Source organism: Epithele typhae (genome assembly GCF_022376455.1).
Source record: "Epithele typhae strain CBS 203.58 chromosome Unknown BXZ73scaffold_35, whole genome shotgun sequence".
In the NCBI taxonomy this organism is placed as follows: Eukaryota; Fungi; Basidiomycota; class Agaricomycetes; order Polyporales; family Epitheliaceae; genus Epithele; species Epithele typhae.
This window is the reverse complement of record NW_025954226.1, coordinates 140,628-155,398: the sequence shown is the minus strand read 5'-3', so window position 1 is coordinate 155,398 and position 14,771 is coordinate 140,628. Positions and strand designations below refer to the sequence as shown.

Below are 14,771 nucleotides of genomic sequence, written 5' to 3'. Positions count from 1 at the left end.
CACCCCAGAATGAAGAGGGCAGGGGCCCATAGCAGGCCGCGCAATCGCGCAGGCCGCGCCATTCGCGGCGGCGGCGCCCCACACAGGATATGGACTGAGAGGTGCAGCGCATACAGCGTGGAGATAAGTGTCGGGGCGCGAAGCGAAGCCCACGGAAGCTACTACACGAGAAATTGGCCCAAAAAAAAGGGGGCGCACAATCAAGGAGACGGGGCGAGGCGAGGCCGCCGAGGGCACGATACGAAGCCCTCTGCAGCTGTACAAGACCTCGGGGCGCGATACGAAGCCCCAAGGACATGCGCAAGTTGGGAGACAAGATGAGACGAGACGAGCGAGACGGCCGAGGGCGCGATACGAAGCCCTCTGCCGCTGCACAGAAACCCAGGGCGCGGTACGAAGCCCCACGGACACACGCAAGTAGGGAGACGAGACTGCGGGAGGAGGGAAGGATAGGGGACACCGCGCGTTCGCGCTTTACGCTGACAGTGACTGCGGCAGACTCACAGACACCTGAGTTTCCACCAGCATCCGCAGAGGGTGCTAACTGTGCGCCCTTCTTCCGCTTGCGCTCGCCTCCAGCTCGCCTTGAACACCAGTCTTGAACCAAAGACGGGTCCAAGGAACGGGGCGCCGCCCAGGAAGAAGCAAAGGACGAAGTCGGGCGGACCGCGCTTTTGTGTAGCAAAGACCCAAGCTCTGCGCGATGTGTGAGCGAGGATATACTGTATAGCGGAGCGGCTTGATGACATCATCGACTGTATGCCAGGCACAAAGTAGGCGCTCGTTCGCGAACATGGCATGCCTGAAGCGGCCGCCGCGCGCAAATATTGTTACGCTGCCCCGACGATGACCTTCGGTTTAATTACCAGTGAAGCAGAAGCAGTCGTGGATCAATGGAGGGCTGACTAAGGGGCAGAGTAAGGAGGCAGACTGTAGTAAAGGTATGACCGCGTCGCGGCTGCCTTTCAAAGCATCTATGGTGCGGAGCAGCCAGATTTGCTACAAACCTATATTCTATTTGTCTCTCTCTATGTCTAACTACGCTCAGCGTGACGGGCGAGTACAGGGTGCGAGAGTCCACAAATCGCATGTGCTGCATCCGTGTGGAGCACATGACAGAGGGAAGCAGGTGGAGGGTCCGCGCAAGCGCCAACTTAATAGTCCTTCAGATGCACTAATACAAAGCGAGTCCGTGTCGTGAACGAATGTGAATAGCGATAGTATGCGACGAGGGAACGGGGGCGCGATGCAATGCGCTGCTTTAGGCGGTGTAAGTTAATGTAATTATGTGAGTCCGATTCCCAAGTCCGTCCGAGATGTGATACGGAGAGAAGGAGCAGAGCGCAGGGCTCAGCCGACAACCAAGCTCGAGCCGCTTGCGATGACGAACAGCGCGGCGATAACGGCCCACGCGAAGGCGCCATCCGACCCCGCGGTGGGGCGTGCCCCAGAGGTTTTGCCACCTTGAGTCGAGGTCGTGCTGCCCGTGGCAACGCTGCCGCAGAGGGCGCCGCCCTTCGTGAGCGCGGAGGCGGGGACGAACACCTGGAAAGAGGAGGGCATCAGCTGGATCCTTCCATGCTCGACATCAGTCGGATGAGCCGTACCATGGGCTCGCCGTTGGAGTTGCTCGCGGATATAGCGCCCTTGCTGTCGGCGGTGACGGTGTTGCAACTGAGCACGTCGACGAGGACCTCGTTTGCACTGTAACCCGCGTTGGGGACCGACCAGCTCACGGAGGAGCTGTTGCCCTTGTTGGTGAACACGAAAGGAGGGGCGCCTTCGAGACGGCCATCGAGTCCGTGGTCGAGGACAGAATCTGGGTCTTGGTCGAGAGGAAGTTGCCGTTCGCTGCAATGGCGGCCTTGCGAGCGCCGTTCAGCGCCTTGACGTGCGTGACGAGCGGCTTGTCGGTGAAGTAGCTCGAGAGCCAAAGGCTATCAGGGATGTGAGTACGCATGACGGAAGGACACTATGTATGAAGGACACGTACGCCTCACGGTTCGAGGGGTCAGAGCCACCCGCGTAAGATTGCTCCTGGCCTGGTGAGAGGTGAGAAAGAAGAGTGCGTTTCGAGGAGCACGTGAACGAACCGTAGTAGAGGATGGGGATACCGTCCTGGATGAAGGGCCAAGCCATCGCGTTCTTGACGAGCTGCACATTGCCCGTCAGTCCATATACGCGCGCATTTATCTCGCAGATACACACCGACTGATCCGTAGCGAGCGACTGGAAGCGGGGTTGGTCCTGGTTCTCGAGGAAGGAACCCGAGTGGAACTGAGCGTTCTTGTACGAAGACTGGGACGTTGTGAACGTCTGGGCGAGAAGAGACAGGTTGCCGAAGGAGGTCTGGAACGCTGCAACGAGGGGGAACCACATGGGATAGTCGAGCACGCCATCAAGGACCTCTGTCAGGGACGAGGGGCGTCAATAAAGCATGCATATATGCACCACAAAGGCGACGCACGGGTGTAGGGGGATACGTAATCGGTCTCGTTAGACAACACCTCGCCCATCGCGAAGACCCCGGCGGAACTCGCGAAGTTCGGCCAGAAGTCCTTGCGCACGTGCTTGACGGTGTCGATGCGAATGCCGTCGGCGCTGTAGTTCCCCACGAGCCCCTTGACCCAATCGTTCATCGTGCTCACGATCGAGTCGTCCTCTGTGTTCAGGTCCGCAAGTGGGAGCCCGGAGTCGCCGAGCCAGCACTGCTCGACGTCCGTCTGGTTGGCATAGTTCGAGATCCAGCACTCGGGGTGGAACTGCGACTGGGAGGCGAAGGGGGCGAACTTGGAGAAGTCCGGGGGGTTCGTGGTCGCGACCATATGGTTGACGACAACGTCGAGCATGAGGTACATGCCGCGCTCGTGGAGAGCGGAGGACAAGGACTTGAGGTCGTCGGCGGAGCCATAGTTGGAGTTCAGGTCGTAGAGGGAGGTGGGCCAGTATCTGCACATGGGTGCGGTCGGTACACGCGGGAATCGCAAGACAGGGAGAAGCGCTACTCACCCGTGGTATGCGTAGCCCTGCGATGTTTCTCCCTCCACGTTCTTGGTGACGGGAGAGATCCAAACGGCGTCAAAGCCCATACCCTGGATGTAGTCCAGCTTGGAGATGATGCCTTTCCAGGTGCCTCCGCAGTAGGTCTTCTTCGAGGTATCGCAGGAAGGACCGGAGTCACCCTCGACGGCAAAGCGATCCGTAACAAGCTGTACAGATTGTAAGCAGGATACGGGTGGGTATATGCGCGCCGTACGCACCTGGTAGATGGTCCTGTTCTGCCATTGCTCTGCGGTGGCTGCGAACGCGCTCGAGGCGAGGAGGGCAGGCACGAGGAGCGTGGGCAACATGATGAGTCGTGAGCGTACAAAAGAACTTTAGTTGGTGGGGGTTGGAAAGAGAGAAGAGGCTCGTGCAGTGACGGCTGAAGGGAGAGTGGGAAAGACGGAAGGCGCGTCGACGGGGAGAGACGGCCGGGTGGTGGAAGAGAGGGCGAGAGCTGGGGCGAGGCGTGTATGGGCGGATGGGTAATGAGTTGGGAGGCGTCCGCCACGCGACGGTGGAGAGACAGGCGGTGCCTCTCCGCTCCAGCCATTCATTTAAAAAGCAGGTTTGACACGATGGCGGCCCCGTTACGCGTCGCGCTCTGGATATACAATCCATGTGTCGAGAAGGACCCGGTCGAGTTGGCCTAGCATAGGAAAGATGGAGAAAGCTGAAACACAGGACGTCGAGAGGAGCGCGACGCGCGTGCCAAGCCTGGATCTCGATCGCTCAAGGGCGCTTGTATGTGATAGACGCCCAAATAATTTCGCAGCTGCAGGAGCCTGGGAGGCACTGGGCCGGGGCGGGCGTGCAAGCTCTGTGCAGCACTTTCTTCCTCTCTCCTTATCGCGCCTTCCTTCCTCCACGTCGCGAGCTCTTATTATCACTGCATGCGCGTTTATCGCTGAGAAAAAATGAAGCCCCCTTCCCCAGTCATTTCCCCTGACCCCCTGTGAGCGGGAGCAAGAAGCGGAAGATTCCCGACGAAGGCGCAGACACCACCGATGCGCAGGAGAACAGCGATGGGTGGCAAAGGGTGGAGCGGCGCAAGTCCAAGAAGCTGAAGAAGCAAGAGCTCAGGTCTGATGTACGCCCTCGCTCTCGCTTGTGCTGCGTGTTCGCTTCTGACCGCCACCGCGACCTCGCTCGCCATGCAGGCAAACCCTCCCAAGTTCATGTACGCAAAAGGCGAGATCTTGAGGCGGCGAGAGGCAGTTGGGATAAACGTGAGTGCATTTATGCGCACATATTCACTCTGCAAGGGGCATAACACGCGCACAGGATGTACGAGACCTCGTCCTTCATCTCGCGGCAGATGCGCCACCACCGAGTTGGGTCAGAGTCGAGGTGTGTCACGTATATACTGATATCCAGCCACACACATCTCAAGTTCGAGACAGAACTGTCATAACGTCAAGAAGGTTGTCGCGCTCCTCGTTCCAGGACTTACACCGGATCTTCTCTGCCTCCCTCCGCTCCCCACGTCTGCCACATCCAACCCAAACGTCCCCATCCAAGTTCCTCTTCCATCTCCTGACGCCTCTGGGACGGACACGTCGGGCGTTCCCTTCATCAACTCCACTTTCACCTATACCTGCCCAACACGCGCTCCGGGCGAGCAAACGCGCATGCACTCGGTGCTCAACACCTTCTTCCAAGGACCAGTTACTGGAGATGAAAAGAAGCGCAGGTTGACCGAGAGGCTTGCATGTGAGTCCCTTTTCCGGTTATGTTGCAGGTTATTTTAGACTTCCTACAGCAGAACGTGCGCAAGAGAAAAACCCTATGCACTACCTGCTCACGCTGGAGCAAATGATCGAGAACGGGTACCCCGTGCCATCTTACCTCGCCGACGTGTTCGAGAAGCCAGCGGGATGGGTCGAGACGGAGGTCAAGGAAGGAGATGCGACGCTGCTCGCCCCGCCCATGTCCCCGCTGCCACGAATATACGCGATGGACTGCGAGATGGTATGCCTCGCCTTCTGGTGCCGCAGCCTCATGTTCCTTACCTATACCCACTGCCCTGCAGTGTCTCACAGACGCAGGCAAGCAGCTTGCACGTGTATGTCTTATCGACTATACCTCCGGCATCGTCGTCTACGACACCCTGGTCAAGCCCTCACTCCCCGTGACGGACTATCTGACTCGCTGGTCCGGCATCACCGCTGCAGCGCTGGAAAGGGCCACCAACCCGTTCGAAGCCGTGCAAGCGCACGTCGTCAAGCTCCTCTCAGCTCGTCCTACTCCCGTCCTCCTCGGGCATTCGCTCGAGTCCGACCTCGGCGCCCTCAAAATATGCCACCCGAGGTGCATCGATACAGCGCTGGCTTTCCACCATCCTCGAGGACGACCGCTCAAGCCTGGACTTGCGTGGTTGACGAAGAAGTGGTGCGGGCGCGAGATCCAGAACCGCGGCGAGGGGGGACACGACCCAGAGGAGGACGCCCGGGCGTGCATGGACCTGCTGAAAAAGAAGGTCGCTCACGGTACGTCTTCTTCCCTTTCCGTTGCATTGCGAAATCGGTCCCTCAAGCGACGACAGGCCCGGGCTACGGTGAATTCAGGGTGGACACGGAGTCGATCTTCGAGCGCATGTCCCGTTCGAAGCTGCACAAGATGCCCGTCAGGAGCGCGGTCGTCGATCACGGAAACCCAGCCGCGTGGCACGGGCAGAAGGCGACGACGTGCGTCGCGTGCACGACGGACAAGGAGGTCATCGAGGGCCTCATCGCGAACCTGGACACGCATCACTTTCTCTTCGGGCGGATGACCGCGCTCGCAGACGCGCGCGGATGTACGTCCGATTCCCCCTCACTCTCGAGTGTCGTGAAGGCCTAACCCCTGCGTCAGGGATCACACCCAAACCCTCCGGAGACCCCGTCCTCGACGCAGCCTCCGCCTTTGCTGCCTCTGACCCCGACCACACGCCGGACCCCGCCGTGCTCGCGCCGACGCTCGCGACGCTCGACGCGCAGCTGCGCGAGCTGTACGCCGCGCTCCCTGCGCGCGCAGCGCTCGTGCTCTTCACGGGCCACGCGGACCCGCGGCGCATGGCGGCGCTCAACGCGCGCAAGGGCGCATTCGAGGGCGCGCTAAAGACGGGCAAGGACGTCGACGAGGCGGGCGCGGAGAGCGTGCGGTGGACGAGCGCGGACGCGCGCGCGCTAGAGGAGGAGGTCGAGAAGGCGCGGAGGGGGCTGCTGTTCTTGGGCGTGAAGGGCTGAGGTCGCGCGGTGCTGGGCTCGAAGCTGTGCATTGTCGCCGCCGCCGCCGCCGCCGCTGCTGTGAAACGGGGCGACGTTCGTTTCGTGGCCTGACGCGATGCCCATGACACCCTGCGGACCGATGATCTACCACGTACGTAGCGATTACTTTTGTATCTGCAATACCAGTTGGGTTGATGCAAGGCAGCAAGCCTCCCTGGGGTGTCGAGATCCAAGCGCGGTGAGCAAACCGGAGACGAAGCCGAGACATCAGTGTCGAAGTGCGGTCCATCACTCGCAGCGACTCCCACACGAGCGCGCATAAACCGGGATGAACCTCGCGACCGCATTTTACCTCCCTCTTCTCTCGCCTGGCCACTTGCGCTCTCTTCACACGCTTGCGAGATGTGGCTGTTCGACTCGAAAAAGTTCGACCCCGCGACGGACCTCCCGGACTGGACTGGCAAGGTCGCGATCGTCACTGGGGGCAAGTGCGTCGCGCCCCGCTCTCCCACCCACGCACCGCACGCACGCGCCGACTCATCTCCTCCTCCACACACAGCTACAGGATCGGGTACGGGTCGGTAGGGCACCTGGCGCGGGGCGGGGCGAGGGTGTACATCGGCGCGCGGAGCGAGGCGCGCGCGAAGGCCGCCATCGTGCGACTGCACGCGGAGACGGGCCTGACGGAGGTCAAGGTGGAGTGGTTCCACCTCGACTTGAGCGCGCCGAAGACGGTGAAGGCGGTGGCGGCGGCGGTCATGGAACGGAGAGCAGGCTGGATATCCTCAGTGAGCGCTCTGGTCGGTGTCGGTGTGCACGGGGGGGGGGATTGTGGAGAGCTGGGGCCTGTGACCCCGCGTGGATATGGATGTGCTCGTATTCGTGCTGGGCCACGCTCTCGGGTCGCCGTCTGTCATTCCCTTCCGATGGAATACGGCGGTTCATACGGTAAGCATGGCAGTCACAGACAGATTTTGTGAAACATTGTGAGCGAACCACATTCCGAGCCTGCTGAAGGCGAAAGCAACATGAGATTCCTTGCTCATGGGACAAAAACGTAGAGACCCTGCCGCAGTCCCAGGGGAGCTTCTTGAGGCGTGTCATGTTCGCAAACGAGCGCCTACTTCGTACCCCGACACAGTCAATGATGTCGTCAAGCTAACTCCACTTTCTAACCTCAAACCCCGCTATCCTCGCTCTCTTCCGAGTCCGTCTCAAGATCTAATCCATCCTCCGACCCACTCTCCGACCCCCTCATATCCACCTCATCGTCCGATGTCAGCTCTTCCTTCATCCACGACTGCTTCACTGCCCAACACCCCACGCCCCCTTCGATCAGCTCCAGCCAGTGCCTCAGCGGCTCGTCCTCCGGGTGGATGTGACCGTCCCATTCATCCACCCGCGGCGACGGGAGCCCAATCCGGCATCCTGCCGGGCCCGTCGCGTTATTCCTCACGTTCCAGAGCTCCGAGGTGAGGCTTTGGTATATGAGCACGTGCGCGTCCGTTCCATATCTCATCCCCCGGGTGCTCGGGGGGCACACCTGCAGTAAGAGCATCTTGGGCTAGGTCAGCGCGGGTGTGTTCTTCGCGCCTGAACCGTGACCGGCCGCTGTGGGTAATGACAGCGTGAGCGGACAGAGAGCGTGTGGAGGGAACGTATGAACCTACTCGTAATCGTCCTCGCGGTTTCGACGACCTCTATACCGCGCGGCCCGGACGGAATGCAGTCCAACCAGACGTGCGTGAGGCCAGGGGCGCGCGTCGCCCACGCGAGGAGGTTTTGAGAGCTGACGTCGCCCGCGACACGCACCCTGCGCAGCCGTGGAAGCGGGGGGCACAAAGAAACGTCAACGTCCTCGCCAGCGCCATCAGAGGAGCGAAGTAGAGATGGTCTGAGACACCGACGCAGGTGAGCTCTCGCAAGAGCGGGAACTCGATCGTCCCGATCTCGCACGGAAGCGAAAGACGGTACCACCAATGGCCCGCGATCCTGGCACAGGTGAGGGTATAGAGGTCCTTGGCGATGAGCGCGAAGAGCTCGAGCACCTGGGCGCGGAAGGCTTGCTCCTCGGCGCGCTCGCGCTCGATTGTCGACGGCTGTGCGCCGAAGCTCCCATGGAATCCCTCACTACGTCGGCCGGACGTGAGGAAGAGATGGCGTACGCGTGGTTGAGACTGAGAGGTGCGCTCCATCTCCGCCTTGAAGCAAGCTAGAAATGCTTGGAGGCGGTCGCGATCCGTGGCTACGTTGAGCTGGACAGAGTGGAACCGGTTGGAGCGCACAACATCTCGGACGCGCGTCGAGACAAGGGCAAGGGAGCAGCCTGTGAAGCCGCCGTCGGTGCAAGCGAGAGCGAAGATGGCGCCAAGTACCTCCGGGGGAAGTGACTCCATGGAGATTGTCTGCGTGACAGTCAGAAAGACGTCCTCATTGGCCACGAGTCGGAACTGACGGACCAAGTCGTGCACAGCGAATGGGAATGACTGTTCTTTTCCTGTTAGCGAAAAGGGAGACGTTGAAAGTGATGCGACGTACGTGATCACTGCGGGCTCTCTGAGATGGTGGTGGGACGGGATCAAGAGGTAGCGTGGCAGCGAGACTTTTGGCTTATCTCGTGACGTCTACTCCCACGATCCACAGGCGAGAAGAAGGCGACATTGGTATCACACGGACGACCAGTAGACGCATTAACTGCGCTATATCTGCTTATCTTCGGCACAAAACCACAGATGCAGCAATGGGAACTTCAAACGGAACCGCCTTCTCGATCCTCGCGATGGCTCTTTGATGGCCGTGAAGCGAGGGGATGTTCGCGAGCAAATGCTCGACCTTGCGCCCACCAACAATGGAGACGACGTACCGAGTCTTTGGCATGACGTACTAGATCGCCATTGCAACAGAAAAGGCGCGCCAGCGGCAGCCACATTACGATTAGAAGCGGCACACCAACCTGGATCCATGGACTTCGCTCCGACTTCCTACTCGTCAGCCTCTTCGATGAGCTTTTGTTTGTCGTCCTCGTTTAACGCCCTCGAGGGCAGGGCCCTATGGTAGGCGTATTCGAGGACCGTGCACACCGCGCGCTCATGCTCGTTGCACGCTTCCAATCTGACATGAGAGTCCGTCTTCCGGCGACGCTGAGCGAATGTCGCGTTCAACGGCGCAAGCGCCATGCCCTCGAAACGCGCCAGCCAAAAATGCTCCAGTATCCGTGGTGGAGATCGAGGAGTGTCATCCCGTGGTCGCGTCTTGACTCTTGGCACATTCGACGGTAAGGTAGTGCAAATTGTCAGCCGGCGCGTGCTCACACTGGGCAACAACTGGATGCAAGCACACCGAGACAGTTCAAAAATCATACGTAGCGCACCTTATAAGACCCAAGAGTACCGCGCAGTAGTAGCGAAGCACGGTCGACGACGAAGGTGCGTCGTCGCCGGTCCTCAGTCGCCAGCAGGCCGCTCGCGTGGCGAACACGTGCAGTGACCACGCGCAGGCACCGCCACCCTTCACGCCGTACGCTCAGATCCAACCGCCGTGGGCAGATCATCTTGCTCTCATGCGCACCTCTCGCCCTCCCCTCTCGACCCCTCGACCACGCCCTTCCCGTCGCCGCCATGAGTCTCCGCTGTGCGCCAGGATGTGCCACCCACCCACCTCTCTCCCCTCCCACCGCTTCCCCCGCGAAAATCCGACATCCCCAGCGTTTTTCCCGCGGAAATCAACATGGATCCCACCCAGCACCTCTTTGACGCACACACCAACCTCCCCTTCCACTCTCCGGACATTCTGAGCATAGAAGACGAGTGTAGCATCCACGGTGATACTTCTAAAGCTTCCCGCAGCATCGAAGAGCCATCCACGGTCGATCTGCAGCCCCGCTAGTGAGTAACTAGTCGGGTTGTTAGTGTTACATAATCGATTGACACCGATCGTTAGTCTTGCGGCTTATCCGTCGTTGCACTCGACCTCCACCACCGCTCCGCCGGCAGACTCCCGCCCCTTCTCCATCTCCTGTCGCCCGTCGCCCACCTACATCAAATATGCGTCTACAATTTGTACCCCTGTGGAAGACCGGTTCCGATCGTCGTACTCGGCGTTGGACTGCGCGCTAGGGGGCGACCAGCCTCTGCTCTACATCCCCCCGGCCCTTGTTGAAGGCCCAACGCACTCCGCACACGGCATCGAAGATGCATCTTGGAAGAGCTCCCAGGCCGAGGTTCCCTCTTCCTTGAACTACTCAGACGGGTTGGCGTTGGGCGATCTGTCTGGTGCGCTCTACGACCCGTTCTCTTTCAACGTCGCATTTCCCGGCTCTCCGTACGACGACGGCTCCTCCTTCGCCTCATCCCCCGCAAGCAGCCAAGGTTCGACGGGCTACGACCTTCCATCGTCATCCTCCGAGGCGTCGCCGTCGCCCGCGGCTACCCATGTCGTCTCACCGCCTCGTGCCTACCACGAGGAGCCCGCATCCCCCGCCACTCCGTCCACTGTCCTCATCCGGCGCCGCAACCGCCCAGCCGCACGGTCTTCCACCTCCTCAGAGTCCGGAGAGACGTCGAAGAACCCATGGAAGTGCCCGCACTGCCCATTCATCCAGCACTCGCGCCGCTCCCCGGACTACAAGCGGCACGTCGCCACCCATGGACAACCCGAAACGCTTTGGACGTGTCGCGGGGTCCCTCTGCGCCATGTGAACGATCCGAAGTACACCCGGACCCCAGTGCCGATGGAGGAGGTATGGGCGGCGAGGGAGCGCGGGAAGGAAATGGTGGGCGGGTGCGGGAGGACGTTCTCGCGCAAGGATGCGTTTGCGCGGCACCTGAGGAACCCGCATCTCTTTTGCGCGGGGAGGAGCCCAGTGGAGGACTGGCACCAGGTCGATGGTTGAACGGTGTGTGGGTTTTTGGTTTTCATGTTCTTCGTTTCCCCGTGTACGCCTTTATCATCATGTCTGTTCTCTCCTTCCCCACGTCGTCGAGAAACACAATGAATGCGTTTCAATCTCTGCCTATATTTTTCGGATTCCTGATGACACCAGATTCAACGCGTGCTTCAGCTGGAGCTGCTTTTGACTGCAACGACGGCTCTGACCCCATGCCATCTGTGAGTGTACTGTTACGCGCGCGCAAATGCTCGGCACGCACCATACGCCCCGCAACAAAACCACATATCGCCTTCACATCACAGTAGGAGGCCTCGTTGGCAATCTGTGTGCAAGGGGAGTGAGTGCATGATCCATTCTCACCGCGTTCCAGTTCGCTGATATAAGTAGTAGTCCAGTGCATGCAACTCGTTGAAGCGATTCTACTTGTCCCTGAGTGTTACATTCCGACTAGAAGCGGGATCGCGGCACCGTACGCACGGCCGTTCATGGCCGCTGTCGGACGCGTCCCCGCGGCAACGATTCTTCTAGCGGTCTGCTCACTAAGCATATAGCGGCATAAATCGTCCGGCATTAACGCCTGAGAGAGACGCCCTATGAGGACTCCGTGGTGCGTTGTTCGCAGTTTGCGCGCTGGACTCTGCTGATTCATCCTGCAAGTACAAAGCATTTCGGCAGGACACACGCTGATGGAGCTCCAAAATACAAGCCGAGCCGTGTCGTGGACAATTCGCCGTGAAAAATCAGGGCGTCGTTCATCGGCGTCCAACCGATGGTCCACGCAGTATATAAGATGCCCCAGAGGCAGCGACGAGAGCATCAACCTCCCTCGTTCACAGCAAGACATACAATGGCCATGGAGACTACTGCAGGTACGTCTCCGCCCCTAGCCCTTCACCCCGTGCTCACCCCGCGCGCAGCCCCGACCAAGTTCGCCATCCTCATCTTTCCCGGCTTCGAGCCCCTCGACGTCTTCGGCCCCGTCGAGGTCATCCAGACCCTCTCCTCCAGCAAGCCCATGTCCCTCTACTGGATCTCCTCCTCCACCTCCCCCGCGCTCGACCCCGTCAGCACCCTCGTGCCCGACGACCTCCCCATCACCCTTCCCCCCGAGCTCGCCGGAACCAAGAGGCCGACGGCGGGCGCGACCGTCGTCCCCACGCACACGCTCGCCGCGCCGCCCGACGACATCGAGGTCCTCCTCGTCCCGGGCGGCCTGGGCGCGCTGTCGCACACGCTCGGGCCCGCGGTCGAGTACGTGCGCGCGACGTACCCGAAGCTCAAGTACATGATCAGCGTGTGCAACGGCGCGGAGCTGCTCGCAAAGGCGGGGGTGCTGGAGGGGCGGCGGGCGACGTGCGACAAGCTGCTGTGGAAGTACAACACGACGATGCACCCGGGCGTGGGCTGGGACAAGAAGCCGCGGTGGGTGATCGACGGGAACGTGGTGACGTCGGGCGGGGTGAGCGCGGGGCTGGACATGGCGCTGGGGTGGGTTGCGCATGTGTGGGACGAGGGGCTGGCGCGGGAGATTGCGAACGTGGTGGAGTACGAGTGGCGGAACGACCCGAACTTCGATGTGTTTGCGTACGTGTGGTAGGCGAGTAAGCAGTGCTACAGGCATGAATGTAGTTGAAGTTATCTTGAAGTATAGACGGTGGTTTCTCAGCACGATCCAGATTGCCTCATTTCGCCGGACCATCAGCACGTCCCCGACTTAGGTTAACCCCGTCACTTCTTCGATACGTACAGATGTTTTTTTCCCATTACAATGCTTTACAATTGACAACCTCGGGAAAGTCGGAAAACTCGCAAATAGAGAACAAGTAACTCTGAGCACTGGCCTCTACTCCATCTCCCTCTTTACTCATCACACAACCCCGCCATGCCCGTGTCCTTGTTCAGCTCGTCTCCCCCGGGATGCACCGCCCGCCCGTCGTGCGCCAGTGGCGCAGCATCGCGTCGCGCCGGCTGAACGCCTTCAAGCACCCTCCCACCCTCTCCTGTCCATCGAGCAAATACACGTGCATCCTCTCGACGTTGATCCCGCGCTTGCGCGCCTCCGCGAGCGGCACCCCACCGCAGATCCACCGCATCGGCGTCGACCCGCCCGTGTGCGTGTCCACGTGTCGGCGCAGGTCTGGCTTGCGGTGGCTCGTGTAGTTGCAGTGCGGGCACTTGTGCGGGTCGATCTCGCCCGGGGGCGCCCCCGGGGGTGGCGCCGCGACGAGCTGCGTCGGCGAGTGCGCCGAGGGGACCCCCGCGGGCCTCACGATCGGCACCGAGTATGGCGCGTAGGGGAGCGCGGGCCGCCCCAGCTGGAGCTGTGGGTTCCGCCGCGGGTAGACGGCTACCGCGAGGTGGCCCGCGTCGTCAGCCTGGTGTGAACTCTGGCTGGGGTGACAGTACGTGGGCCGCCGAGTGCGGACCGTCAGCCCGTCTGGCTGAGAGGAGGTAGAGGCGGAGGCAGAGACGGTATAGGTGCGTTCCGACATGAGGGTGGATGAGTGAAGTCGAGTAGTGCGGTGTATGTGTCTGCGAGGAAGAGGATGTTGTGGTGGTGAGTCGTCTCAGAAAACTGGGCACCCATTTATACATTCCCAGTGGCTGTTTTCGCTTTGCTCGTCCAGAGGCGAGACTGGGGCCACCGTACATGGCGACAAAGCGGACTTGAAGCTCGAGTGGCGGGATATCGTGCTTGGTCCTGAGGATACCACGCCACTCAAGCGATTCGACGGTCCATACAGAGCGGGAAATGAATCCGATGCCGAGAGAGCATAGTGTTACAAGATGCGAAGGGATATATATGGCGTCATCGATCGCCCCATGCTCATCGCGGCCTGCTGTTGAGCAAAGATTGAATAGCCAGCGTACACCAGAATATGGCTTACACGCACCTCACGCTGCCTTCTTCGAATCTCCTACAATGATCCTCAGTTTCCCTTCTCCTCTCATACGCGGCAACATCTCCTCCAACGTCCTCCCATACTCCGCCGAGCGCGCCAACAGCTCCGAGCGGCGTGCAACGCACATCACTGCTCGAGTCCCGAGATCGCCGCGAGGGCATCGTCGAGCTCAGCCCACGGCAGCGCACGCAGCGTGGGGAAGAACGCGTCGCTCGCCGCGCCGACGTGCTCAAGCCTGACCACGACGGTGCGCACGCTCGGCGGGGCGCAGCGCACGAGCGTGACGTTCGCGTCGAACGCCTGGGCCGAGCGCGCCGCCTGCCGGCGCGTGCTATCGTCGGGCTCGTCGTCGGTAGCGGTGCTGAGCTTGACCTTGAGGAGGGTGAGCGCGGTGCAGGCGCGCAGCGGGGGGAGGTTCCAGAGGGTGCTCGACCAGCTGTCTGTTGGGAACGCAATGCGTGAGTGGGCGCTGGTGCGAGGTGAGAACGGAGAGGAGCGAGATGGGGCTCACATTTGGGAGATCGGGAGAGCGCGTCCATGCTCCAGTACGAGCGCATGACGTCCAGGCACAGCTCCTCGAGCGTTTCCGTGCACAGCGGGAGGACGTCGTCCAATGGTCTGGTATAGGGGAAGTCGATGACTGCGACCCGCAGGGCGCGCAACCTCCAACGAGGATTCGAGTGAACATAGAGGAGGAAGAGGCCTTCGAACCCGGTCGAGACGTGGTAA

General features: G+C 60.7%; 7 protein-coding genes across 7 annotated transcripts; 4 read left to right on the top strand and 3 right to left on the bottom strand.

Annotated features, from left to right (window-relative positions):
* Positions 1-1,350: 1,350 nt before the first annotated feature.
* On the bottom strand, positions 1,351-3,350 carry BXZ73DRAFT_78690 (alpha-amylase; the record flags this gene model as incomplete). Its single annotated transcript, XM_048022917.1, has 9 exons — positions 1,351-1,545; positions 1,608-1,704; positions 1,737-1,937; positions 1,994-2,042; positions 2,094-2,154; positions 2,209-2,408; positions 2,468-2,949; positions 3,010-3,209; positions 3,261-3,350. The coding sequence occupies 9 exons, from the start codon at positions 3,348-3,350 to the stop codon at positions 1,351-1,353; spliced, it is 1,575 nt and encodes a 524-aa protein (XP_047876355.1).
* An 870-nt stretch (positions 3,351-4,220) lies between these two features.
* Positions 4,221-6,269, top strand: BXZ73DRAFT_49347 (ribonuclease H-like protein; the record flags this gene model as incomplete). Its single annotated transcript, XM_048020233.1, has 7 exons — positions 4,221-4,271; positions 4,327-4,392; positions 4,446-4,755; positions 4,805-5,013; positions 5,075-5,531; positions 5,588-5,839; positions 5,896-6,269. The coding sequence occupies 7 exons, from the start codon at positions 4,221-4,223 to the stop codon at positions 6,267-6,269; spliced, it is 1,719 nt and encodes a 572-aa protein (XP_047876354.1).
* Positions 6,270-6,366: 97 nt separating this feature from the next.
* BXZ73DRAFT_102850 (uncharacterized protein) lies at positions 6,367-7,633 on the top strand (the record flags this gene model as incomplete). Its single annotated transcript, XM_048015383.1, has 4 exons — positions 6,367-6,402; positions 6,654-6,739; positions 6,811-7,039; positions 7,460-7,633. 4 exons carry the CDS (start codon positions 6,367-6,369, stop codon positions 7,631-7,633), a joined length of 525 nt encoding a protein of 174 aa, XP_047876353.1.
* A 182-nt stretch (positions 7,634-7,815) lies between these two features.
* BXZ73DRAFT_102849 (uncharacterized protein) lies at positions 7,816-8,647 on the bottom strand (the record flags this gene model as incomplete). The annotated part of the gene is made up of 3 exons (XM_048015382.1): positions 7,816-7,862; positions 7,922-8,108; positions 8,159-8,647. The coding sequence occupies 3 exons, from the start codon at positions 8,645-8,647 to the stop codon at positions 7,816-7,818; spliced, it is 723 nt and encodes a 240-aa protein (XP_047876352.1).
* Positions 8,648-10,758: 2,111 nt separating this feature from the next.
* Positions 10,759-11,142, top strand: BXZ73DRAFT_49367 (uncharacterized protein; the record flags this gene model as incomplete). Its single annotated transcript, XM_048020239.1, has 1 exon — positions 10,759-11,142. A coding segment is annotated over one exon (384 nt), but the record flags the coding sequence as incomplete, so codon positions are not given.
* Positions 11,143-11,986: 844 nt separating this feature from the next.
* Positions 11,987-12,736, top strand: BXZ73DRAFT_102847 (class I glutamine amidotransferase-like protein; the record flags this gene model as incomplete). The annotated part of the gene is made up of 2 exons (XM_048015381.1): positions 11,987-12,008; positions 12,057-12,736. The coding sequence occupies 2 exons, from the start codon at positions 11,987-11,989 to the stop codon at positions 12,734-12,736; spliced, it is 702 nt and encodes a 233-aa protein (XP_047876350.1).
* A 319-nt stretch (positions 12,737-13,055) lies between these two features.
* Positions 13,056-13,313, bottom strand: BXZ73DRAFT_19208 (uncharacterized protein; the record flags this gene model as incomplete). The annotated part of the gene is made up of 1 exon (XM_048017578.1): positions 13,056-13,313. A coding segment is annotated over one exon (258 nt), but the record flags the coding sequence as incomplete, so codon positions are not given.
* Positions 13,314-14,771: the final 1,458 nt, after the last annotated feature.